At 43.7% G+C, this 27,408-nt stretch overlaps 2 protein-coding genes across 2 annotated transcripts in view; both read left to right on the top strand.

The window, feature by feature from the left end:
- The first annotated feature begins 630 nt into the window (after positions 1 to 630).
- Positions 631 to 2,728, top strand: LOC115545355 (sialic acid-binding Ig-like lectin 5). The gene is made up of 4 exons (XM_030358404.1): positions 631 to 1,003; positions 1,180 to 1,252; positions 1,990 to 2,071; positions 2,154 to 2,728. The coding sequence occupies exons 1-4, from the start codon at positions 646 to 648 to the stop codon at positions 2,373 to 2,375; spliced, it is 735 nt and encodes a 244-aa protein (XP_030214264.1). The 5' UTR covers positions 631 to 645; the 3' UTR covers positions 2,376 to 2,728.
- A 2,840-nt stretch (positions 2,729 to 5,568) lies between these two features.
- LOC115545352 (sialic acid-binding Ig-like lectin 5) overlaps positions 5,569 to 27,408 on the top strand; it is a 61,586-nt gene continuing 39,746 nt past the window's right edge. The window contains exons 1-4 of the mRNA XM_030358400.1: positions 5,569 to 5,613; positions 6,075 to 6,134; positions 6,522 to 6,851; positions 6,971 to 7,264. Coding sequence (XP_030214260.1) covers positions 6,089 to 6,134; positions 6,522 to 6,851; positions 6,971 to 7,264 — 670 coding nt within the window. The 5' untranslated portion in view covers positions 5,569 to 5,613; positions 6,075 to 6,088. The remainder of the gene's footprint in view (positions 5,614 to 6,074; positions 6,135 to 6,521; positions 6,852 to 6,970; positions 7,265 to 27,408) is intronic.

Genomic DNA, 27,408 nt, shown 5'->3' with positions numbered 1-27,408 from the left:
TTACTTTTTTATATTGATCTTCTCTGTAATATACCTTTTTTTCCCTTGATCTTAGAAGACTTTGATGCTCCTCCTGTTTTTCATTTCATTTACTATAATTTATTGTATTCAGAACAGTTTTCTTAAACTCACAACATCTGACCAACATGACACCGGAGCTGAGGGCTAGGCTCTGATTGGTGGGTTCTCTCTCAGATGCCCCCAGGAACACCTCTGCTGTCGGCAGCCCGTGTCTTCCAGCCAGAGAGGGAGGCTGCCTGAAGCTGACCTGCTCCAGTCATGCTAACCCTGCTGTCAGCGAGTTCACCTGGTACCGAATACACGGAGAAGACATCCTTAAGATCGGGAGTGGATCTTCTCTGTCCATCCAGCTGTGGAACGCCAATGATGTTTTCTTCTGTGTAGTCAGGAATGACATTGGCATTGAAAAGTCTAATATCTACAAGATCGACTTTCAAAGTAAGTTGATTCAAAACAGGAAACCACCCCTTGCTTGGTGATGTGTCTAAAGGTTTCCTCGATCTAAGAAAGAAGACAAAGCAGTGTGTTGATCAATAATTCAAAGTAAGATTGACTGAAAACCAGGAACAACCCTGAGTTTGGTGATGTAGTGATAACAAGGTTTTTTGTTAAACAGGAAGTAAGATGACTTCTCCAAATTCTCTCTTCTCATTGTCTTCCCTCTTCCCTGTATTCACAGCTCCTCCCAGGATCCTGCCCTCTTCAGCCTGCAGCAGAATTGCTGCCTGGGTGCGATGTTCCTGTGACAGCGTGGGCAGACCATCACCGTCTCTGGAGTGGCGGTTGGATGGGAAACTGGTGTCGGGTTCTGAAGACGTGTCTGTTAGCCAGGTCAACCTGGAGAACGCCACGTTGAGGAGCTCCCTCATAATGAGGGCCCCTGCTGGTCTGACTGCCTTGACCTGCCACAGCTCCAACGCTGCCGGGAACACCAGCCAGGAGCTTCCTGTCCCCCACCTGGATACACAGCCAAACCTGACAGGTCTGACCTCAGGGAGATAAAGCACAACCAATGCACATGTATCAATGCACTACCAGCTGTGAGTCTGAAGAGCCTCGGGGTCTTTATGTATTGACCTGTTCAATCACAGCCAATCACAAAACCATGAACAAAACCTCCTGACAACACATTCTAAATCCTGATCTTTAATATTCCAGACTTGGTGCTGTGCATTGTCAAATCTGCTGTGATGTTCGTGGGATTAGTGTGTGTGGTCGTCTGTATTATAAGGTAAGTCCACTTGAAATCGTACACATTCACTGTGTTTAGAAATTCACAACTATCTCTATTGAATTCAGATAGATGTCATTTAGTAGCAGAAGCCTACAAGCAGACTGAGGACATGGGGGACTGAACCCCAGGGGCGCAGTTGAGCGTTGACAGTGTAGAGTGTAACAACGGTTTCCAACTACCCCTCAAGTACAAGTTACGTACACTTATTATGCCCTGCCGTCCAATAAATCTGAAAACGATTGAGGCAAGATACATGCATCTCATTTGAAAAATATAGATAAATATAATTTTTATCCAATGAGGGCTGTTTAAAGAAAAATATGAAGAGATTCAGCAGGATAACCAGTGCTGCCAGGTGCTCGTCACGTCGTGTAGCTTCACTGCTGGAGCTTCTGATCTAAAAAGGTTTATCACACATCAGTTGTGTGTGGGACAAATCAAATTATTTACAATAACCCGTGGATTGTCATCTATGTAGCAGCGAATCAGAAATAGACAGAGATTCAAATTACTGCATTTAGCTCAGTCCACCCCATGCATTATACACTGTCAAGTCTGTCCCCCTGGTGCGCATTATTTTTCCGGTTGTATTCCGGTCAACGGGAGTGGGACAGCGCTCTCTCTATGACAGCTCTGCCAGAACCTTTCAACTGGTTTCCAAACCCCCTGACCAATAGACCATCCTACCCCCTCTGATATACAGTTTGCCCTACTGTGTATTCTTTTGGTTTCAGAACCCGGAAAGTGGGTGAGGAGACGCGGTCCTTTAACGCTGCCACTGTGAAGCGAGCCCCCCCAGACGAGGAGGAGTCCCAGGTAACATGGATACAAGCTCCACACTGACCTCTGGGATATTTGTGGAGCTCTGTTGTGTTTGAAGACCCATTCTGTGTCTCAGGTCGTCTTCGGAGGTGAGGGGGACATCTACGTTAACAACGGGATGCAGATGAACCCGGTTGGGCCGAGAGAGGAGCCTGTTGGACCGAGAGAGGGGGCTGTTCTGAGAGCCGGTTCCCCAGTCTCAACGCACCGTGATGCAGCCTCCTCCAGCCGGATAGGCCCTGCAGGCTCCCACACAGGACGACCGGTCTCTAGGGACCTGACTGAAGATACTCAGTAAACAGTTCATGATGACCAAGTATTTCCTCCAGGTAGATATTTTAAAAAGTTAGCATATAGCTTTTCTTAAATTAGTTGAGAACCATCGGTGTCAGTGGCAGCCTGCCCTATACGCTGAATATGCAGTTGTGTGGACCAGTCTAGCCAGTTCACAAAAGTTAATTAATTCTCTAATTCAAGATCCATTCGGAGGGGTTATGTTGCCCTCTGGTGGTGATTTGCATTCACAGCCCAGGTAGAGAATGCTTGTAGTTGTCCAGAGTGAATTTTAACGCACTATATACTGTTTCATACATTGTGTGCAGCATGACAGCAAATCTATTGAAATTAATAAATGTCTTAATAGTAATTCTATAATTTCGGCAAAATAAACATTGGTCAAGTTTCTACTAGGTTTTATGGCAATGTCTAATTTTGATTAAAATGTGTAACCATCTCTTTTAAACAATTGCAGTCCTTTGTTTTTATTTAAAGTCACAGTTTTCAGCTCAAGGTAGGGAGTGGCTCCAAAGTAAGTCTTGCCTAGGGCCCCCTACTGCCTAGAGCCAACACTGACCAGTGTCCCTGGTAACATCTAGCGTCCTAGGTAACATCTAGTGTCCCTGGTAACATCTAGCGTCCTAGGTAACATCTAGCGTCCTAGGTAACAACTAGCATACCTTGGTTCCCTGGTACCAACCAGTCTTCCTGGTCAGTATTAACCAAGAGCAGTGTTTAAAGTATCAAGAGAGAACAATATAAACCGTGTTATCAGATGACCGTATCAACAGTAAGCATTTTCAGAAGGGAACAGTAAAACAGATAGCAATATTAAAAGTATTCGTATTGACAGAGTACATTATTAACAGTATTAAGAGCAGCATCAATAGTATGAACACTGAACACTTAGTAACAGAACAGTATTATCAGTGTTCAAGTGGAAGTCCTGAAGATTTATTTATTTCACAACATTCATAGTACTGCAAAAGCAATGGATTTCATCAGTCTCAAGCACTATCGTGTAACCTAATTTGGCGATAGATTGTCAAGACTGCCAACGCAAATGTGTTATATGTAACACACTTACTGAACTACATCATACATTGACCATGATAAGTAATCAGAGATTAAGGCTACGTTTACACGATGACGGTCTGAACAGCAGACGCAAAAGTGGCGTTGCGTCTTCACTTTTTATTCCGCATTTAGACAAGCGTTTTCGGGAGGAAATCTGCGTGCATACGGTGACGCAAAAGTGTGTGGAATTCAATTGGGTATGCATGCCAGGCGGCTAGTTGGTGCTGTGATACACCATCACACAACACCGCCATGTCTGAGCGCATGCGTAGAATCTTCGTTCTTCTCTTATCCGTGCCGCAAAAACCAAAAGATCCTTCTCTGTTCAGTAACACTTTCTGTACAGAATCTGTACATTTCGTGGAAAGACTCCTGTACGCTTGTTAGAGCCGTCAGAGCAGCTTGAGGGTCCGACGCATGGAAATAATCTGACATGTTTGTTTATTTCCTTGTACTGGCACATGTATGTGACGTAAACGCGTACGCGACGTGAGCAGATCTGAGCAGTGTTTCGCGTCTTGGCCGTTTAGACGGAAACGCTACGGCGGAGCGTATTCAACTTTTCCACTCTGAAGGGTGGTTTCAGTTTATGCGTTTTCATGCCCCAAAAACGCCGTCAACGTCTAAACAAAAGGCACTTCCGATAAAATATTTTGTCGTTTCTACCCGCAAGCGTCCTCGTGTAAACGGGGCCAAAGGCCACTGTGGCAGTGTGTGTGTGTGTGTGTGTGTGTGTGTGTGTGTGTGATGGCTGGTTTAAGCAGCCTCAGCTGGCGGAGTCGGATTGGACTCTGGTGCTGGGTGAGGCTGCACACCTGTTGCACATTGAGTAATCAGTGAGCACAGGTTAGACCAGCCGTCTGCACTCGGCAGCGGAGCACCCTTGCCGTGTTCATTATCACACTTTGTGCAATAAACCATATTTTTAACACCACCACCCTACGTCCTTTGTCTTGAGGAGCCCAAAATAAGTCACCTAGGTGGGGTGGGGCAGCGTCCTAGGTGGGGTGTAACATGGACATTTGCTACAGGCAGTATGAACAGGGAAGTATCAACAGTATTAACAGGGATTATTATCAAAAGTGTTAACAGGGCAGTATTAACAGTATTAACAGAGCAGTATTAACAGTATTAACAGAGCAGTATTAACAGTATTAACAGAGCAGTATTAACAGAGCAGTATTAACAGTACTAACAGTTGTGCCGACCCTGCGGCTCGAGGAGACTGGGGGCGGGTCCCCTGCTCATGTGTTGGAGGTCGTGGGAGGAGCCAGTGGCTCATTACGGAGAGGTGGAAGCACCTGTGTCATGTGATCTCAGAAGCTGCCATTTTGAATGACGCAGTCTTCAAGACCTCGAGGCCTCGACTCCAGTGCACTCGCTTTCCGTTGTGCAGGCTGCTCAACTTCCCGTTTTCTGTTCCATTACCCTGCTTTGTGGACTCTACACCACTACATAACATATATCCATCATCCACTTACTGTGTTACTGATGCTGCTGATCTACACATGTCATTACTTCAATCTAGCGGTCGTCCTTCATTCAATTATGTTAAGTTTTCTCTTTCAATCATCACCCTCTCCAATAGTTTATTACGGCCTAGAGCCGGGTCTAAACACAGTATTAACGGAACAGTATCAACAGTATCAACAGTATTAACAGTATTAACAGAACAGTATCATCAGTATTAACAGTATTAACAAAGAACATTATCAACAGTATCAACAGTGAGAAGAATTAACAGAGAACAGTATCAACGAGATTAACCACAATTTTAAGATTACCACTGAACAGTGTGAACAGCTTTAACAGTGTTTACATTAGTTACAGTATTAACAGATACCAGTATCAATAGTATTAATGGAGAACAGTATTAGCTGCATTAACATAGTTAACATTATTAACAATGATAACAGACCAGTGTTAACGGAGAACAGCAACAACAGTATTAACAGTATTTACTAATCAGTGCAGTATTAATATTGGTTGATGTGGTTTTGTTGAACCTTTAATCTCTAAATATATCTTCTTCCTGTGTGTTGGCTCAGCTCTACGTTATGTCTCTGCTCGTGTACATTTTAATAAGTTCCTCATTCAGTCACCTCACCACGGCGTAGAGAGAAAGATGAAGTAAAGCTTTTTACTCTTCAGGAACTTCATATCAAGTCCTTCACCTCTATCACGTAAGTCAACTCTATGTCTGGTTGATAGAACAAAGGAACATAATTACTGTTGTATTACACGTCTAATGTCTATTACATGTATTGATGTATGTTATTTTTTGTTTTATTCAAGCAATACCTGTTTTAGTTAATGCAAGGGTGTTATCTTTTGTTTTCCTGTTTATATCTCTGTCTAAACTTCTCAAGAGTTTAACATTTCCAAATGTTATCTTTAAAGTTAATACATCACATATGCATAGTTATTATCATTGTTCTTCTTCGAATATTGGTATTATATGATGAAAAAATAGTTTAATTAGTCATGGTAAAAGTGGTAGATTTACTGGTATTTTGAAATAGACATTTCAATAGCATTTAACAATGTCTTATTATTATAAGTGTAGTACTGAATAACTTAAGGGTAGTACGATATTAAGTGTAGTACAGAAGTTAATGAGATTTTTGTATTTCTCCTGATGAAGTTCTGGAGGAGAACATGACTGGATCCTGGAGACTATTTCTGCTCTGTAGTCTCCTGCAAGGTAAACATCTCAACCCTCTCAGTTGAAACCTGTAGTTACCTTCTTAATACCTGTAGCACTGAAGTTCTCCCTGTAGTCTCTGTTTTTACCCTCTGTAGTACTCTAATAATACCTGTAGTACTTGCTCTGTTAATGCATATATATTAAAAAGTAAGATTTTGAAACTAATTAGAAGCATACCATACAAATCAAACATAATAATGACAATAATAATGATAATAATAATAATAACTAATAACTTAGTAAATAATATAACTTACTAATAATAATTTAATTGATTCAGATAAATTATCTTGTTTTTTAGGAAGTTCAATGTTGCCTTAAAATATATTATCACAGTTTGTGCATCGATTGAGCCTTTGGATTTGTCAACCTCTTGTTTTAAAGGTGCTGGGTGCAACGCTGCAGAATTTAAGGTCCTAGTGCCAGCAAGTGTGATGACACTCAGTGGATCCTGTGTTACCGTTCCTTGTTCCTTCATCTTGAGGGACGGGTATGATGCCTGGCTAAACCCTGAATGTGGAAAATATTGGTATAAAATTACATATCAACCTATAAGTTCTACAACATTCAGGGGGGACCTTACCGCATACAACTGTACCACAACATTCAATAACGTACATGAAGACAATGGTCCATATTATTTTAGAATTCAATGTGATGGAAGTCCTTTAAAATATAATTTTAAAGAAAACCCAGTGACCATCCAGATCAAGGGTAAGTGCAATGTGTGTCCGTCTGAAACACACATCTCTCACAAGTCCTATTGGTCTCACTGTGGTTCAGATTATGCTTGGGTCTCCATAGTAACCGCTCTAAATTGGTTTGGTACCCAGGGCTCCCTGATGCACCTCGTTTGACCCCCCCCAAGGAGCCGGTGGTGGAGGGGACTCCTGTGGAGCTGGGGTGCTCTGCCCCGTCCTACTGTGACACCCACCCCCCCACTGTGACGTGGACCCCCGCCCTGGGGCTCAGCACCCAGCTCCAGCAGAACGATACCGTGACCTCCACTCTGACCTTCAACGCCTCCCTCCTCCACCATGGAAACAATGTCTCCTGCACTGCGGCCTACTACATACCATCTGGGGACAAAACTGTGACGTCTACGAGATACCAACTCAGTATCTCATGTGAGTCAATGTACTACCTTCTCAATGAAGAGTACATTTTATTATTAGGGGTCCAAGCCAACAGGTTGGATCCCTATTGTTTTTGTAAGGATTATTATTAGGGGTCCAAGCCAACAGGTTGGATCCCTATTGTTTTTGTAAGGATTTTTCCTATTATACTTACCTCCCTAAAAGTGGGACCACAGCCCAAACCGTAAATGGTGCCGACACGCCAATTGCATGACTAGATCCAGATCTCTTCGGACTATGCAGACGACAAAATCCAGACACGCCGGCCACTAGGTGGCGCTATACCAAGGAATACGCGTTTGGGGCTATAACTCCCACATCGAACCTCCCACAGTCCAAAAACTTGTACACACAGATTCACTGGAGTCTGTTGCATCTTTTGGCATAGGCCACGCCCATTTGCGTCTAGAATTTTTTTTCGCAAAATCGCGAAAACCGCAAAACTGTTTTTTCGCTACTCCTCCCACATTTCTCGACCAATCAACACCAAACTTTGCACACGGCATCTTCAGACGCACACGCAAAGAAACCCTCAGACAGTTTTTTGATGCGACTTTTGACGACGAAACGGTAGCGTTTTGAATATTGGTTTATTAGCTAAATTAGACGTGGAATATCAAAAATCCAAAGAAATCCAAAATTAGACATCGGATCGAGTCCAAATTTTACACACATGTTGGTGTTAACCTTACCGTCGTTCGATAAAAAAATCGGAAAAATTCGCCATTAGGGGGCGCAATAAACGAGGAAATTGTATATCTTCTACAAATTTTCGCCGCGAAAACGCTACACTGACTTCTCGCTACTCCTACCACAGTCAAATCCTATGTATCCACAGGTTCAGGGTAGCGTTTTCAACACATGCTTCGCGTTGTGCCGGCGAAACGCACATTTCTTGTCGCGTTGTGCTGGCGAAATGCACACTTCTTGGACCCCTGCATAACTGCTTGCAGTTCTAGTTATTAGGGGTCCAAGCCAACAGGTTGGATCCCTATTGTTTTTGTAAGGATTTTTTTTATTATTATTATTATTATTCCCCCCTAGAAGTGGGCCCACAGCCCAAACCGTAAATGGTGACGACACGCCAATTGCATGACTAGATCCAGGTCCCTGAGTTCTAGGCAGACGACAAAATCCAGACACGCCGGCCACTAGGTGGCGCTATACCAAGGGGAAACGCGTTTGGGGCTATAACTCCCACACCGAACCTCCCACAGTCAAACACTTGTACGCACATATTCACTGGAGTCTGCTGCATCTTTTGGCCTAGGCCACGCCCATTTGCGTCTATAATTTTTTTTCGCAAAATCGCGAAAACCGCAAAACTGTTTTTTCGCTACTCCTCCCACATATCTTGACCAATTGACACCAAACTTTGCACACGACATCTTTAGACGCACACAACAATTTAAATAATAACACGTTTTTGATCCGACCTTCGACGACGAAACGGTAGCGTTTTGAATATTGGTTTATTAGCTAAATTAGACGTGGAATATCAAAAATCCAAAGAAATCCAAAATTAGACATCGGATCGAGTCCAAATTTTACACACATGTTGGTGTTAACCTTAACGTCGTTCGATAAAAAATTCGGAAAAATTCGCCATTAGGGGGCGCAATAAACGAGGAAATTGTTTATCGTCTACAAAATTTCGCCGCGAAAACGCTACACTGACTTCTCGCTACTCCTACCACAGTCAAATCCTTTGTATCCACAGGTTCAGGGTAGCGTTTTCAACACATGCTTCGCGTTGTGCCGGCGAAACGCACATTTCTTGTCGCGTTGTGCCGGCGAAATGCACACTTCTTGGACCCCTGCATAACTGCTTGCAGTTCTAGTTATTAGGGGTCCAAGCCAACAGGTTGGATCCCTATTGTTTTTGTAAGGATTATTATTGTTATACTTACCTCACTAGAAGTGGTACCACAGCCCAAACCGTAAATGGTGCCGACACGCCAATTGCATGACTAGATCCAGATCTCTTCGGACAATGCAGACGACCAAATCCAGACCCGCCGGCCCCTAGGTGGCGCTATACCAAGGAATACGCGTTTGGGGCTATAACTCCCACACCGAACCTCCCACATTCAAAACCTTGTACACACAGATTCACTGGAGTCTGCTGCATCTTTTGGCATAGGCCACGCCCATTTGCGTCTAGAATTTTTTTTCGCAAAATCGCGAAAACCGCAAAACTGTATTTTCGCTACTCCTCCCACATTTCTCGACCAATCAACACCAAACTTTGCACACGGCATCTTCAGACGCACACGCAAAGAAACCCTCAGACAGTTTTTTGATCCGACTTTCGACGACGAAACGGTAGCGTTTTGAACATTGGTTTATTAGCTACGTTTTACGTCGAAACGCAAAAATTCAAAAAATACCAAAATTAGACATCGGATCAAGCCCACATTTTAGACACATGTCGGTGTTACCCTTAATGGCGTTCAATAAAAATAACGGAATTTTTCGCCATTAGGGGGCGCTATAAACGAGGAAATTGTATATCTTCTAATTGGCCCAAGGAATGTTCTTCAGACTATAAGGGAACCATCAAGGGGCAAACCCGAGACCATATAGAAAATATGGCCAACAATTATTAATGTGGGCGGGAGTTATTTGGCAAAGGAAAATTGTCTTTGGAAAATGTCGCCACAGGGCGGCGCCAAAAAACGACGACATTGTCTATCTCCTATTTGGCCAATGTTCTGAAAACGCGTTTTAGGCTATAACTCCCACACCGAAGCTCCCACAGTCTAAACCTTTATATCCACATGTTGTTCACGGTAGCGTTTTCAATACTTGCTTCGCGTTGTGCCGGTGAAACGCACATTTCTTGTTCTTATTAGGGGTCCAAGCCAACAGGTTGGATCCCTATTGTTTTTGTAGTGTTTGTTATTATTCCCCCTGAAAGTGGGTCCACAGCCCAAACCGTAAATGGTGCACACGCGCCAATTACATGACTAGAACCAGGTCCGGCACCGCTACTCAGATAACCAAATCCAGACATGCCGGCCACTAGGTGGCGCTATACCAAGGAGAAACACGTTTGGGGCTATAGCTCCCACACCGAACCTCCCACAGTCAAAAACTTGTACCCACATATTCACTGGAGTCTGCTGCATCTTTTGGCATAGGCCACGCCCATTTGCGTCTAGAATTTTTTTTCGCTAAATCGCGAAAACCGCTAAACTGCTTTTTCGCTACTCCTCCCACATTTCTTGACCAATCGACACCAAACTTTGCATACGACATCTTCAGACGCACACGGACAGAAACCCTCAGACACTTTTTTTATCCGACCTTCGATAACGAAACGGTAGCGTTTTGAATATTTGTTTATTAGCTAAATTAGACGTGGAAAATCAAAAATCCAAAAAAATCCAGAATTAGACATCGGATCGAGTCCAAATTTTAGAGACATGTCGGTGCTACCCTTAACGACGTTCGAATAAAAATTCGGAAAATTACGCCCTAAGGGGGCGCTATAAACGAGGAAATTGTATATCTTCTAATTGGCCAAAGGAATGTTCTTCAAACTCAAGGGAAACCATCAAGGGGCAAACCCGAGTCTATATAGAAAATATGGCCAAGAATTATTAATGTGGGCGGGAGTTATTTGGCAAAGGATAATTCTCTTTGGAAAATTTCTCCACAGGGCGGCGCCAAAAAACGACGACATTGTCTATCTCCTATTTGGCCATGGAATGTTCTGAAAACTCGTTTTAGGCTATAACTCCCACACCGAAGCTCCCACAGTCAAAACCTTTATATCCACATGTTGTTCACGGTAGCGTTTTGAATACTTGCTTCGCGTTGTGCCGGCAAAATGCACATTTATTGTCGCGTTGTGCCGGCGAAATGCACACTTCTTGGACCCCTGCATAACTGCTTGCAGTTCTAGTTATTATTATTCCAGCACTAAAAGTGTGCCCACACCCCAAACCGTAAATGGTGCGGACACGCGAATTGCATGACTAGATCCAGGTCCGTGAACACTACGCAGACGACAAAATCCAGACACGCCGGCCACTAGGTGGCGCTATACCAAGGAATACGCGTTTGGGGCTATAACTCCCACACCGAACCTCCCACAGTCAAAAACTTGTACGCACATATTCACTGGAGTCTGCTGCATCTTTTGGCATAGGCCACGCCCATTTGCGTCTATAATTTTTTTTCGCAAAATCGCGAAAACCGCAAAACTGTTTTTTCCCTTCTCCTCCCACATTTCTCGACCAATCAACACCAAACTTTGCACACGACATCTTCAGACGCACACGAAAAGAAAAACTCAAACACTTTTTGATCCGACCTTCGATTACGAAACGGTAGCATTTTGAATATTTGTCTATTAGCTACGTTTTACGTTGAAAATCAAAAATCCAGAAAAATACCAAAATTAGACATCGGATCAAGTCCAAATTTTACACACATGTTGGTACTAACCTTAATGTCGTCCGATAAAAAATTCGGAAAAATTCGCCATTAGGGGGCGCAATAAACGAGGAAATTGTATATCTTCTAATTGGCAGAAGGAATGTTCTTCAAACTCAAGGGAAACCATCAAGGGGCAAACCCGAGTCTATATAGAAAATATGGCCAAGAATTATTAATGTGGGCGGGAGTTATTTGGCAAAGGAAAATTGTCTTTGGAAAATTTCGCCGCAGAAAATTTCGCCGCAGGGCGGCGCCAAAAAACCACGACATTGTCTATCTCCTATTTGGCCAATGTTCTGAAAACGCGTTTTAGGTTATAACTCCCACACCGAAGCTCCCACAGTCAAAACCTTTATATCCACATGTTGTTCACGGTAGCGTTTTGAATACTTGCTTCGCGTTGTGCCGGCGAAACGCACATTTCTTGTCGCGTTGTGCCGGCGAAATGCACACTTCTTGGACCCCTGCATAACTGCTTGCAGTTCTAGTTTGTTTACTTTTTTATATTGATCTTCTCTGTAATATACCTTTTTTTTACTTGATCTTAGAAGACAAAGCAGTGGGTTGATAAACAAGAACTCTTGATGCTTCTCCTGTTTTTCATTTCATTTACTATGTTTTACTGTATTCAGAACAGTTTTGTTAAATTCACAACATCTAACCAACATGACACCGGAGCTGAGCGCTCTGATTGGTGGGTTCTCTCTCAGATGCCCCCAGGAACACCTCTGCTGTCGGCAGCCCGTGTCTTCCAGCCGGAGAGGGAGGCTGCCTGAACCTAACCTGCTCCAGTCATGCTAACCCTGCTGTCAGCGAGGTCACCTGGTACCGAATACACGGAGAACACATCCTTAAGATCGGGAGTGGATCTTCTCTGTCCATCCAGCTGTGGAACGCCAATAACGTTTTCTTCTGTGAGGTCAGGAATGACATTGGCACAGAAAAGTCTAATGTCTACAAGATTGACATTCAAAGTAAGTTGATTCAAAACAGGAAACCACCCTGAGCTTGGTGATGTATCTAAAGCTTTCCTCGATCTAAGACAGACGACAAAGCAGTGTGTTGATCAATAAGTCAAAGTAAGATTGACTCAAAACCATTGAGCAATTGTAAGGTTATTTTATTCAAACCTTAACGTTTCTTATCTATTCATTTCAGTTTTTGCTTTGCTTTTCTGTTCACCCTGACAGCTTATTGTAAGGTCGACATTCAAAGTAAGATTGACTCAAAACCAGGAACAACCCTGAGTTTGGTGCTGTAGTGATAACAATGGCTTTTGTTAAACCGGAAGTAAGATGACTTCTCCAAATTCTCTCTTGATGTTGTCTTCCCCCTTCCCTGTATTCACAGCTCCTCCCAGGATCCTGCCCTCTTCAGGCTGCAGCAGAATTGCAGCCTGGGTGCGATGTTCCTGCTACAGCGTGGGCAGACCATCACCGTCTCTGGAGTGGTGGTTGGATGGGAAACTGGTGTTGGGTTCTGAAGACGTGTCTGTTAGTCAGGTCAACCTGGAGAACGCCACGTTGAGGAGCTCCCTCACAATGAGGGCCCCTGCTGGTCTGACAGCCTTGACCTGCCACAGCTCCAACGCTGCCGGGAACACCAGCCAGGAGATTCCTGTCCCCCACCTGGATACACAGCAATACCTGACAGGTCTGACCTCAGGGAGATAAAGGGACCCTATTGCAACACTAGCTGATCAGTCATTACAAGGTCTTTAAAAATACTCCCATCACAAATAGGAGTGATGTAGACTACAGATGATGTATGATAATAATTATAATAATTATATTTATTTATATAGCACTTTTCAAAGTTACAAAGTAATTTACATGGTCATACAAACAAAACAAATTACTAAAAGTAGAATCAATAAAGTAATAATGACAAGCAAGATGAATTAGGAGATATTTGAAATAAGAAAAAAAGCTCAAGTTTGTAGATGCTGTAATGAGAGGGACAGTAATACAACGAGTTACAGTAGTCTAAGCAAGAAGAGATGAGAGTGTTGATAACAGTGTCAAGATTTTAACGGGATAAAAACAATCTAATTTTATAGATAATACGACACTGCAGAAACACAATTCAAAGACTGATATTATCTTGTGGAAAAAGTTGTTAGAAAAGATGACATTGGGGTATGATGCAACAGGATACCGTGATTGGATACCAGGAAGTGCTCTCTGGCCTGCCCCTATGGTAATGGCATCCAACTGATCTAAGTTTAGCGGAAGAAAGTTTTGGATAGACAACAACTTAAAATATTCTGTGTTGTATTCTGACCAGTTGTGTTGCGTTTTATTGTAGTCAAACAAGAAATTGGGCTGGCAGTAGTCTGCATATGAATAGAAACTGATTTGCTGATGAAGGATTTGACCTAGCTGTTAAAAATATTTGGAGAATATAAAAGGGCCAAGGACTGAGCCTTGAGGCATTCCATAGTTAATGGAAGGTTGGGGAACTAAAGTAACCAATGGCCACGCAAAAGTTCCTAATAGAAAGGATAACATAAGGATAAAATAGAAAACAAATCTGAGGCTTCACCTGATAAGCCAACCCAATGCCTAAGACGTTCAATAAAATCACATGGTCTACTGATTCAAAAGCAGCAGTAAGGTCTAAAAGCAAAAAAACACATATTAGGCCGTGTAAGAAAAAATTGAGGGAGTGACTTGTGCATCATAGATCATGGTTCATGAAAATGAGGTAATAAACAAAACTAGAACTGCAAGCAGTTATGCAGGGGTCCAAGAAGTGTGCATTTCGCCGGCACAACGCGACAATAAATGTGCATTTCGCCGGCACAACGCAAAGCAAGTATTCATAACGCTACCGTGAACAACATGTGGATATAAAGGTTTTGACTGTGGGAGCTTCGGTGTGGGAGTTATAGCCTAAAACGCGTTTTCAGAACATTCCATTGGCCAAATAGGAGATAGACAATGTCGTCGTTTTTTGGCGCCGCCCTGTGGCGACATTTTCCAAAGACAATTTTCCGCCCCCTAATGGCGAAAAATTCCGTTTTTTTAATTGAACGCCATTAAGGGTAACACCGACATGTGTCTAAAATGTGGGCTAGATCCGATGTCTAATTTTGGTATTTTTTGAATTTTTGCGTTTCGGCGTAAAACGTAGCTAATAAACCAATGTTCAAAACGCTACCGTTTCGTCGTCGAGGGTCGGATCAAAAAAGTAATGCAGCATTTCTTTTCGTGTAGGTCTGAAGATGCCGTGTGCAAAGTTTGGTGTCGATTGGTCAGGAAATGTGGGAGGAGTAGCGAAAAAACAGTTTTGCGGTTTTCGCGATTTTGCGAAAAAAAATTATGGACGCAAATGGGCGTGGCCTATGCCAAAAGATGCAGCAGACTCCAGTGAATAAGTGGGTACAAGTTTTTGACTGTGGGAGGTTCGGTGTGGGAGTTATAGTCCCAAACGCGTTTTCCCTTGGTATAGCGCCACCTAGTGGCCGGCGTGTCTGTATTTTTGTGGTCTGCGTAATGTTCACGGACCTGGATCTAGTCATGCAATTGGCGTGTCGGCACCATTTACGGTTTGGGCTGTGGGCCCACTTCTAGCAGGAAATAATAATAATAATAATAACTAGAACTGCAAGCAGTTATGCAGGGGTCCAAGAAGTGTGTATTTCGCCGGCACAACGCGACAAGAAATGTGCATTTCGCCGGCACAACGCGAAGCATGTGTTCAAAACGCTACCCTGCACCTGTGGATACAAAGGATTTGACTGTGGTAGGAGTAGCGAGAAGTCAGTGCAGCGTTTTCGCGGCGAAATTTTGTAGAAGATATACAATTTCCTCGTTTATTGCACCCCCTAATGGCGAAATTTTCCGAATTTTTTGTCGAACGACAATAAGGCTAGCCCCGACATGTGTGTAAAATGTGGACTCGATCCGATGTCTAATTTTGTTTTTTTTTGGATTTTTGATTTTCCACGTCAAATTTAGCTAATAAACCAATATTCAAAACGCTACCGTTTCGTCGTCGAAAGTCGGATCAAAAAACTGTCTGAGGGTTTCTTTGCGTGTGCGTCTGAAGATGCCGTGTGCAAAGTTTGGTGTTGATTGGTCGAGAAATGTGGGAGGAGTAGCGAAAAAACAGTTTTGCGGTTTTCGCGATTTTGCGAAAAAAAATTCTAGACGCAAATGGGCGTGGCCTATGCCAAAAGATGCAACAGACTCCAGTGAATCTGTGTGTACAAGTTTTTGGACTGTGGGAGGTTCGATGTGGGAGTTATAGCCCCAAACGCGTATTCCTTGGCATAGCGCCACCTAGTGGCCGGCGTGTCTGGATTTTGTCGTCTGCATAGTCCGAAGAGATCTGGATCTAGTCATGCAATTGGCGTGTCGGCACCATTTACGGTTTGGGCTGTGGTCCCACTTTTAGGGAGGTAAGTATAATAGGAACTAGAACTGCAAGCAGTTATGCAGGGGTCCAAGAAGTGTGCATTTCGCCGGCACAACGCGACAAGAAATGTGCGTTTCGCCGGCACAACGCGAAGCATGTGTTCAAAACGCTACCCTGAACCTGTGGATACAAAGGATTTGACTGTGGTAGGAGTAGCGAGAAGTCAGTGTAGCGTTTTCGAGGCGAAATTTTGTAGAAGATATACAATTTCCTCGTTTATTGCGCCCCCTAATGGCGAAATTTTCCGATTTTTTTATCGAACGACATTAAGGCTAGACCCGACATGTGTGTAAAATGTGGACTCGATCCGATGTCTAATTTTGTTTTTTTTTGGATTTTTGATTTTCCACGTCAAATTTAGCTAATAAACCAATATTCAAAACGCTACCGTTTCGTCGTCGAAAGTCGGATCAAAAAAGTGTTTCATGCATTCTTTGCGTGTGCGTCTGAAGATGTCGTGTGCAAAGTTTGGTGTCGATTGGTCAAGAAATGTGGGAGGACTAGGGAAAAAACAGTTTTGCGGTTTTCGCGATTTTGCGAAAAAAAATTCCAGACGCAAATGGGCGTGGCCTATGCCAAAAGATGCAGCAGACTCCAGTGAATATGTGTGTACAAGGTTTTGAATGTGGGAGGTTCGGTGTGGGAGTTATAGCCCCAAACGCGTATTCCTTGGTATAGCGCCACCTAGTGGCCGGCGTGTCTGGATTTTGTCGTCTGCCTAGAACTCAGGGACCTGGATCTAGTCATGCAATTGGTGTGTCGTCACCATTTACGGTTTGGGCTGTGGGCCCACTTCTAGGGGGGAATAATAATAATAACAAGAAATGTGCGTTTCGCCGGCACAACGCGAAGCATGTGTTCAAAACGCTACCCTGAACCTGTGGATATAAAGGTTTTGACTGTGGGAGCTTCGGTGTGGGAGTTATAGCCTAAAACGCGTTTTCAGAACATTGGCCAAATAGGAGATAGACAATGTCGTCGTTTTTTGGCGCCGCCCTGTGGCGAAATTTTCCAAGGACAATTTTCCTTTGCCAAATAACTCCCGCCCACATTAATAATTCTTGGCCATATTTTCTATATAGACTCGGGGTTGCCCCTTGATGGTTTCCCTTGAGTTTGAAGAACATTCCTTTGCCAATTAGAAGATATACAATTTCCTCGTTTATTGCGCCCCCTAATGGCGAAATTTTCCGAAATTTTTATCGAACGACATTAAGGTTAGCACCAACATGTGTGTAAAATTTGGACTCGATCCGATGTCTCATTTTGGATTTCTTTGGATTTTTGCTATTCCACGTCTAATTTAGCTAATAAACCAATATTCAAAACGCTACCGTTTCGTCGTCGAAGGTCGGATCAAAAAAGTCCTTCGTGCATTCTTTGCGTGTGTGTCTGAAGATGTCGTGTGCAAAGTTTGGTGTCGATTGGTCAAGAAATGTGGGAGGAGTAGGGAAAAAACAGTTTTGCGGTTTTCGCGATTTTGCGAAAAAAAATTATAGACGCAAATGGGCGTGGCCTATGCCAAAAGATGCAGCAGACTCCAGTGCATATGTAGGTACAAGTTTTTGACTGTGGGAGGTTCGGTGTGGGAGTTATAGCCCCAAACGCGTATTCCTTGGTATAGCGCCACCTAGTGGCCGGCGTGTCTGGATTTGGTTATCTGAGTAGCGGTGCCGTACCTGGATCTAGTCATGCAATTGGCGCGTGTGCAGCATTTACGGTTTGGTCTGTAGTCCCACAAGTACGGGGGGAAGAATAATAATAATAGGAAAAATCCTTACAAAAACAATAGGGATCCAACCTGTTGGCTTGGACCCCTAATAAAAAAAATCCTTACAAAAACAATAGGGATCCAACCTGTTGGCTTGGACCCCTAATAACTAGAACTGCAAGCAGTTATGCAGGGGTCCAAGAAGTGTGCATTTCGCCGGCACAACGCGACAAGAAATGTGCATTTCGCCGGCACAACGCGAAGCAAGTATTCAAAACGCTACCGTGAACAACATGTGGATATAAAGGTTTTGACTGTGGGAGCTTCGGTGTGGGAGTTATAGCCCAAAACGCGTTTTCAGAACATTCCATTGGCCAAATAGGAGATAGACAATGTCGTTGTTTTTTGGCGCCGCCCTGTGGCGAAATTTTTAATTTTCCAAAGACAATTTTCCTTTGCCAAATAACTCCCGCCCACATTAATAATTCTTGGCCATATTTTCTATATAGACTCGGGTTTGCCCCTTGATGGTTTCCCTTGAGTTTGAAGAACATTCCTTCAGCCAATTAGAAGATATACAATTTCCTCGTTTATGCGCCCCCTAATGGCGAAATTGTCCGAAATTTTTATCGAACGACATTAAGGTTAGCACCAACATGTGTGTAACATTTGGACTCGATCCGATGTCTAATTTTGGATTTCTTTGGATTTTTGATATTCCATGTCTAATTTAGCTAATATACCAATATTCAAAACGCTACCGTTTCGTCGTCAAAGGTCGCATCAAAAGAGTGTTTCGTGCATTCTTTGCGTGTGCGTCTGAAGATGTCGTGTGCAAAGTTTGGTGTTGATTGGTCGAGAAATGTGGGAGGAGTAGCGAAAAAACAGTTTTGCGGTTTTCGCGATTTTGCGAAAAAAAATTCTAGACGCAAATGGGCGTGGCCTATGCCAAAAGATGCAGCAGACTCCAGTGAATATGTGTGTACAAGGTTTTGAATGTGGGAGGTTCGGTGTGGGAGTTATAGCCCCAAACGCGTCTTTCCTTGGTATAGCGCCACCTAGTGGCCGGCGTGTCTGGATTTTGTTATCTGAGTAGCGGTGCCGGACCTGGATCTAGTCATGCAATTGGCGTGTCGGCACCATTTACGGTTTGGGCTGTGGGCCCACTTTTAGCGCGGGAAGTATAATAATAATAATAAAAATCCTTACAAAAACAATAGGGATCCAACCTGTTGGCTTGGACCCCTAACTAGAACTGCAAGCAGTTATGCAGGGGTCCAAGAAGTGTGCATTTCGCCGGCACAACGCGACAAGAAATGTGCATTTTGCCGGCACAACGCAAAGCAAGTATTCAAAACGCTACCGTGAACAACATGTGGATATAAAGGTTTTGACTGTGGGAGCTTCGGTGTGGGAGTTATAGCCTAAAACGCGTTTTCAGAACATTCCCTTGGCCAACTAGGAGATAGACAATGTGGTGGTTTTTTGGCGCCGCCCTGTGGCGAAGTTTTCCAAAGACAATTTTCCTTTGCCAAATAACTCCCGCCCACGTTAATAATTCTTGGCCATATTTTCTATATAGACTCGAGTTTGCCCCTTGACGGTTTCCCTTGAGTTTGAAGAACATTCCTTTGGCCAATTAGAAGATATACAATTTCCTCGTTTATTGCGCCCCCTGAGGGCGTAATTTTCCGATTTTTTTATCGAACGCCGATAAGGTTAGCACCAAGATGTGTGTAAAGTTTGGACTCGATCCGATGTCTAATTTTGGATTTCTTTGGAATTTTGATTTTCCACGTCTAATTTAGCTCATAAACCAATATTCAAAATGCTACCGTTTCGTCGTCGAAGGTCGGATCCAAAAACTGTCTCACTATTCCTCTGCGTGTGCGTCTGAAGATGTCGTGTGCAAAGTTTGGTGTCGATTGGTGAAGAAATGTGGGAGGAGTAGGGAAAAAACAGTTTTGCGGTTTTCACGATTTTGCGAAAAAAAATTATTGACGCAAATGGGCGTGGCCTATGCCAAAAGATGCAGCAGACTCCAGTGCATCTGTGTGTACAAGTTTTTGGACTCTGGGAGGTTCGGTGTGGGAGTTATAGCCGCAAACGCGTATTCCTTGGTATAGCGCCACCTAGTGGCCGGCATGTCTGGATTTGGTCGTCTGCCTAGAACTCACGTACCTGGATCTAGTCATGCAATTGGCGTGTGTGCACCATTTACGGTTTGGGCTGTGGTACCACTTCTAGGGGGGAATAATAATAATAATAATCCTTACAAAAACAATAGGGATCCAACCTGTTGGCTTGGACCCCTAATAATAACTAGAACTGCAAGCAGTTATGCAGGGGTCCAAGAAGTGTGCATTTCGCCGGCACAACGCGACAAGAAATGTGCGTTTCGCCGGCACAACGTAGGAGTAGCGAGAAGTCAGTGTAGCGTTTTGACGGGGAAATTTTGTAGAAGATATACAATTTCCTCGTTTATGGCGCCCCCTAATGGCGAATTTTTCCGATTTTTTTATCGTACAACATTAAGGTTAGCACCAACATGTGTGTACAATTTGGACTCGTTCCGATGTCAAATTTTGGATTTCTTTGGATTTTTGATTTTCCACGTCTAATTTAGCTCATAAACCAATATTCAAAACGCTACCGTTTCGTCGTCGAAGGTCGGATCAAAAAACTGTCTCACGATTCCTTTGCGTGTGCGTCTGAAGATGTCGTGTGCAAAGTTTGGTGTCGATTGGTCAAGAAATGTGGGAGGAGTAGGGAAAAAACAGTTTTGCGGTTTTCGCGATTTTGCGAAAAAAAATTATAGACGCAAATGGGCGTGGCCTATGCCAAAAGATGCAGCAGACTCCAGTGAATCTGTGTGTACAAGGTTTTGAATGTGGGAGGTTCGGTGTGGGAGTTATAGCCCCAAACGCGTATTCCTTGGTATAGCGCCACCTAGTGACCGGCGTGTCTGGATTTTGTTATCTGAGTAGCGGTGCCGGACCTGAATCTAGTCATGCTATGGGCATGTCCGCGCCATTTACGGTTTGGGCTGTGGGCCCACTTTTACGGGGGGAATAATAAAAATAAAAAGAATCCTTACAAAAACAATAGGGATCCAACCTGTTGGCTTGGACCCCTAACTAGAACTGCAAGCAGTTATGCAGGGGTCCAAGAAGTGTGCATTTCGCCGGCACAACGCGACAAGAAATGTGCGTTTCGCCGGCACAAAGCGAAGCATGTGTTCAAAACGCTACCCTGAACCTGTGGATACAAAGGATTTGACTGTGGTAGGAGTAGCGAGAAGTTAGTGTAGCGTTTTCGCGGCGAAATTTTGTAGAAGATATACAATTTCCTCGTTTATTGCGCCCCCTAATGGCGAAATTTTCCGAAATTTTTATCGAACGACATTAAGGTTAGCACCAACATGTGTGTAAAACTTGGAGTCGATCCGATGTGTAATTTTGAATTTTTCGGGATTTTGGATATTCCACGTCTAATTTAGCTAATAAACCAATATTCAAAACGCTACCGTTTCGTCGTCAAAGGTCGCATCAAAAAAGTGTTTCCTGCATTCTTTGCGCGTGCGTCTGAAGATGTCGTGTGCAAAGTTTGGTGTCGATTGGTCAAGAAATGTGGGAGGAGTAGGGAAAAAGCATTTTTGCGGTTTTCGTGATTTTGCGAAAAAAAATTCTAGACGCAAATGGGCGTGGCCTATGCCAAAAGATGCAGCAGACTCCAGTGAATCTGTGCGTACAAGTTTTTGAATGTGGGAGATTCGGTGTGGGAGTTATAGCCCCAAACGCGTCTGTCCTTGGTATAGCGCCACCTAGTGGCCGGCGCGTCTGGATTTGGTTATCTGAGTAGCGGTGCCGGACCTGGATCTAGTCATGCAATTGGCGCGTGTGCACCGTTTACGGTTTGGGCTGTAGTCCCACAAGTACGGGGGGAAGAATAATAACTAGAACTGCAAGCAGTTATGCAGGGGTCCAAGAAGTGTGCATTTCGCCGGCACAACGCGACAAGAAATGTGCATTTCGCCGGCACAACACGAAGCAAGTATTCAAAACGCTACCGTGAACAACATGTGGATATAAAGGTTTTGACTGTGGGAGCTTCGGTGTGGGAGTTATAGCCTAAAACGCGTTTTCAGAACATTGGCCAAATAGGAGATAGACAATGTCGTCGTTTTTTGGCGCCGCCCTGTGGCGAAATTTTCCAAAGACAATTTTCCTTTGCCAAATAACTCCCGCCCACATTAATAATTCTTGGCCATATTTTCTATCTAGACTCGGGTTTGCCCCTTGATGGTGTCCCTTGAGTTTGAAGAACATTCCTTTGGCCAATTAGAAGATATACAATTTCCTCGTTTATTGCGCCCCCTAATGGCGAAATTGTCCGAAATTTTTATCGAACGACATTAAGGTTAGCACCAACATGTGTGTAAAATGTGGACTCGATCCGATGTCTAATTTTGGATTTCTTTGGATTTTTGATATTCCACGTCTAATTTAGCTAATAAACCAATATTCAAAACGCTACCGTTTCGTCGTCGAAGGACGGATCAAAAAAGTGTTTCATGCATTCTTTGCGTGTGCGTCTGACGATGGTGTCTGCAAAGTTTGGTGTTGATCGGGCGAGAAATGTGGGAGGAGTAGCGAAAAAACAGTTTTACGGTTTTCGCGATTTTGCGAAAAAAAATTCTAGACGCAAATGGGCGTGGCCTATGCCAAAAGATGCAGCAGACTCCAGTGAATATGTGGGAACAAGTTTTTGACTGTGGTAGGTTCGGTGTGGGAGTTATAGCCCCAAACGCGTTTTCCCTTGTTATAGCGCCACCTAGTGACCGGCGTGTCTGGATTTTGTCGTCTGCGTAGTCCGAAGAGATCTGGATCTAGTCATGCAATTCGCGTGTCGGCACCATTTACGGTTTGGGCTGTGGTCACACTTTGAGGGAGGTAAGAATAATAATAGGAATAATCCTTACAAAAACAATAGGGATCCAACCTGTTGGCTTGGACCCCTAACTAGAACTGCAAGCAGTTATGCAGGGGTCCAAGAAGTGTGCATTTCGCCGGCACAACGCGACAAGAAATGTGCGTTTCGCCGGCACGACGCGAAGCCTGTGTTCAAAACGCTACCCTGAACATGTGGATACAAAGGATTTGACTGTGGTAGGAGTAGCGAGAAGTCAGTGTAGCGTTTTCGTGGCGAAATTTTGTAGTAGATATACAATTTCCTCGTTTATTGCGCCCCCTAATGGCGAAATTTTCCGAAATTTGTATCGAACGACATTAAGGTTAGCACCAACATGTGTGTAAAATTTGGACTCGATCCGATGTCTCATTTTGGATTTCTTTGGATTTTTGATATTCCACGTCTAATTTAGCTAATAAACCAATATTCAAAACGCTACCGTTTCGTCGTCGAAGGTCGGATCAAAAAAGTGTTTCCTGCATTCTTTGCGTGTGTGTCTGAAGATGTCGTGTGCAAAGTTTGGTGTCGATTGGTCAAGAAATGTGGGAGAAGTAGCGAAAATACAGTTTTGCGGTTTTCGCGATTTTGCGAAAAAAAATTATTGACGCAAATGGGCGTGGCCTATGCCAAAAGATGCAGCAGACTCCAGTGAATATGTGCGTACAAGTTTTTGACTGTGGGAGGTTCGGTGTGGGAGTTATAGCCCCAAACGCGTATTCCTTGGTATAGCGCCACCTAGTGACCGGCGTGTCTGGATTTTGTCGTCTGCGTAGTCCGAAGAGATCGGGATCTAGTCATGTAATTGGCGTGTGTGCACCTTTTACGGTTTGGGCTGTGGTACCACTTTTAGGGGGGTAAGTATAATAATAATAATAATAGGAAGAAAAATCCTTACAAAAACAATAGGGATCCAACCTGTTGGCTTGGACCCCTAATAACTAGAACGACATTAAGGTTAGCACCAACATGTGTGTAAAATTTGGACTCGATCCGATGTCTCATTTTGGATTTCTTTGGATTTTTGCTATTCCACGTCTAATTTAGCTCATAAACCAATATTCAAAACGCTACCGTTTCGTCGTCGAAGGTCGGATCAAAAAAGTGTTTTCATGCATTCTTTGCGTGTGTGTCTGAAGATGACGTGTACAAAGTTTGGTGTCGATTGGTCAAGAAATGTGGGAGGAGTAGCGAAAATACAGTTTTGCGGTTTTCGCGATTTTGCGAAAAAAAATTCCAGACGCAAATGGGCGTGGCCTATGCCAAAAGATGCAGCAGACTCCAGTGAATATGTGTGTACAAGTTTTTGACTGTGGGAGGTTTGGTGTGGGAGTTATAGCCCCAAACGCGTATTCCTTGGTATAGCGCCACCTAGTGGCCGGCGTGTCTGGATTTTGTCGTCTGAATAGTCTTCACGGACCTGGATCTAGTCATGCAATTGGCATGTCGGCACCATTTACGGTCTGGGCTGTGGTACCACTTTCTTGGTAGGAAGTATAAGAATAATAATAATCCTTACAAATAGGGATCCAACCTGTTGGCTTGGACCCCTAATAATAATAATAATAATAGGAAAAATCCTTACAAAAACAATAGGGATCCAACCTGTTGGCTTGGACCCCTAAAAATCCTTACAAAAACAATAGGGATCCAACCTGTTGGCTTGGACCCCTAATAAACCAATATTCAAAACGCTACCGTTTCGTCGTCGAAGGTCTGATCAAAAAAGTGTCTATCATTTCTATGCGTGTGCGTCTGAAGATGCCGTGTGCAAAGTTTGGTGTCGATTGGTCAAGAAATGTGGGAGGAGTAGGGAAAAAACTGTTTTGCGGTTTTCGCGATTTTGCGAAAAACATTTGTGGACGCAAATGGGCGTGGCCTATGCCAAAAGATGCAGCAGACTCCAGTGCATCTGTGTGTACAAGTTTTTGGACTCTGGGAGGTTCGGTGTGGGAGTTATAGCCCCAAACGCGTATTCCTTGGTATAGCGCCACCTAGTGGCCGGCATGTCTGGATTTGGTCGTCTGCCGTCACCTCACGGACCTGGATCTAGTCATGTAATTGGCGTGTGTGCACCATTTACGGTTTGGGCTGTAGTACCACTTTTAGCTGCTGGAATAAAAATCCTTACAAAAACAATAGGGATCCAACCTACCTGTTGGCTTGGACCCCTAACTAGAACTGCAAGCAGTTATGCAGGGGTCCAAGAAGTGTGCATTTCGCCGGCACAACGCGACAAGAAATGTGCATTTTGCCGGCACAACGCGAAGCAAGTATTCAAAACGCTACCGTGAACAACATGTGGATATAAAGGTTTTGACTGTGGGAGCTTCGGTGTGGGAGTTATAGCCTAAAACGCGTTTTCAGAACATTCCCTTGGCCAACTAGGAGATAGACAATGTGGTGGTTTTTTGGCGCCGCCCTGTGGCGAAGTTTTCCAAAGACAATTTTCCTTTGCCAAATAACTCCCGCCCACATTAATAATTCTTGGTCATATTTTCTATATAGACTCGGGTTTGCCCCTTGACGGTTTCCCTTGAGTTTGAAGAACATTCCTTGGGCCAATTAGAAGATATACAATTTCCTCGTTTATTGCGCCCCCTAATGGCGTAATTATCCGAAATTTTTATCGTACGACATTAAGGTTGGCACCAACATGTGTGTACAATTTGGACTCGTTCCGATGTCTAATTTTGGATTTCTTTGGATTTTTGATTTTCCACGTCTAATTTAGCTAATAAACCAATATTCAAAACGCTACCGTTTCGTCGTCGAAAGTCGGATCAAAAAACTCTCTGAGGGTTTCTTTGCGGGTGCGTCTGATGATGCCGTGTGCAAAGTTTGGTGTTGATTGGTCGAGAAATGTGGGAGGAGTAGCGAGAAAACAGTTTTGCGGTTTTCGCGATTTTGCGAAAAAAAATTCTAGACGCAAATGGGCGTGGCCTATGCCAAAAGATGCAGCAGACTCCAGTGAATCTGTGTGTACAAGGTTTTGAATGTGGGAGGTTCGGTGTGGGAGTTATAGCCCCAAACGTGTATTCCTTGGTATAGCGCCACCTAGTGGACGGCAGGTCTGGATTTGGTCGTCTGCATAGTCTTCACGTACCTGGATCTAGTCATGTAATTGGCGTGTGTGCACCATTTACGGTTTGGGCTGTAGTACCACTTTCTTGGTAGGAAGTATAAGAACTAGAACTGCAAGCAGTTATGCAGGGGTCCAAGAAGTGTGCATTTCGCCGGCACAACGCGACAAGAAATGTGCGTTTCGCCGGCACAACGCGAAGCATGTGTTCAAAACGCTACCCTGAACCTGTGGATACAAAGGATTTGACTGTGGTAGGAGTAGCGAGAAGTCAGTGTAGCGTTTTCGCGGCGAAAATTTGTAGAAGATATACAATTTTCTCGTTTATTGCGCCCCCTAATGGCGAAATTTTCCGAATTTTTTATCGAACGACATTAAGGCTAGCACCGACATGTGACTTAAATGTAGGCTTGATCCGATGTCTAATTTTGGTATTTTTTGAATTTTTGATTTCCACGTCAAATTTAGCTAATAAACAAATATTCAAAACTCTACCGTTTCGTCGTCGAAAGTCGGATCAAAAAACTGTCTGAGGGTTTCTTTGCGTGTGCGTCTGAAGATGCCGTGTGCAAAGTTTGGTGTTGATTGGTCGAGAAATGTGGGAGGGATAGCGAAAATACAGTTTTGCGGTTTTCGCGATTTTGCGAAAAAAAATTAATGACGCAAATGGGCGTGGCCTATGCCAAAAGATGCAGCAGACTCCAGTGAATAAGTGGGTACAAGTTTTTGACTGTGGGAGGTTCGATGTGGGAGCTATAGCCCCAAACGTGTTTCTCCTTGGTATAGCGCCACCTAGAGGCCGGCATGTCTGGATTTGGTTATCTGAGTAGCGGTGCCGGACCTGGTTCTAGTCATGTAATTGGCGCGTGTGCACCGTTTACGGTTTGGGCTGTGGACCGACTTTCAAGGCGGGAAGTATAATAACTAGAACTGCAAGCAGTTATGCAGGGGTCCAAGAAGTGTGCATTTCGCCGGCACAACGCGACAAGAAATGTGCGTTTCACCGGCAGAACGCGAAGCAAGTATTCAAAACACTACCGTGAACAACATGTGGATATAAAGGTTTTGACTGTGGGAGGTTCGGTGTGGGAGTTATAGCCCAAAACGCGTTTTCAGAACATTCCATTGGCGATTAGGAGATGTATTATTTCATCGTTTTTTTGCGCCCTCTTGTGGCGAAATTTTGCAAAGACAATTTTCCTTTTCCAAATAACTCCCGCCCACATTAATAATTCTTGACCATAATTTTTATATAGACTCGGGTTTGCCCCTTGATGGTTCCCTCATAGTTTGAAGAACATTCCTTTGGCCAATTAGAAGATATACAATTTCAACATTTATGGCGCCCCCTAATGGCGACATTTTCCGAAATTTTTATCGTACGACATTAAGGTTAGCACCAACATGTGTGTAAAATTTGGACTCGTTCCGATGTCTAATTTTGGATTTCTTTGGATTTTTGATTTTCCACGTCTAATTTAGCTCATAAACCAATATTCAAAACGC

The sequence above is a fragment of the Gadus morhua genome, chromosome 6 (assembly GCF_902167405.1).
Source record: "Gadus morhua chromosome 6, gadMor3.0, whole genome shotgun sequence".
NCBI lineage: Eukaryota > Metazoa > Chordata > Actinopteri > Gadiformes > Gadidae > Gadus > Gadus morhua.
Note: the sequence above shows the minus strand (reverse complement) of the source record. Positions and strands in the feature narration are given on the sequence as shown.

What these genes read in the sequence shown, in the direction of transcription:
- LOC115545355 (XM_030358404.1), top strand. Translation starts at nt 646, where the DNA reads ATGACTTCTCCAAATTCTCTCTTCTCATTGTCTTCCCTCTTCCCTGTA. An exon ending in TACACAGCCAAACCTGACAG is followed by an intron (nt 1,004 to 1,179) that starts GTCTGACCTCAG and finishes TTAATATTCCAG; the next exon opens with ACTTGGTGCTGTGCATTGTC. An exon ending in CAGACGAGGAGGAGTCCCAG is followed by an intron (nt 2,072 to 2,153) that starts GTAACATGGATA and finishes TCTGTGTCTCAG; the next exon opens with GTCGTCTTCGGAGGTGAGGG.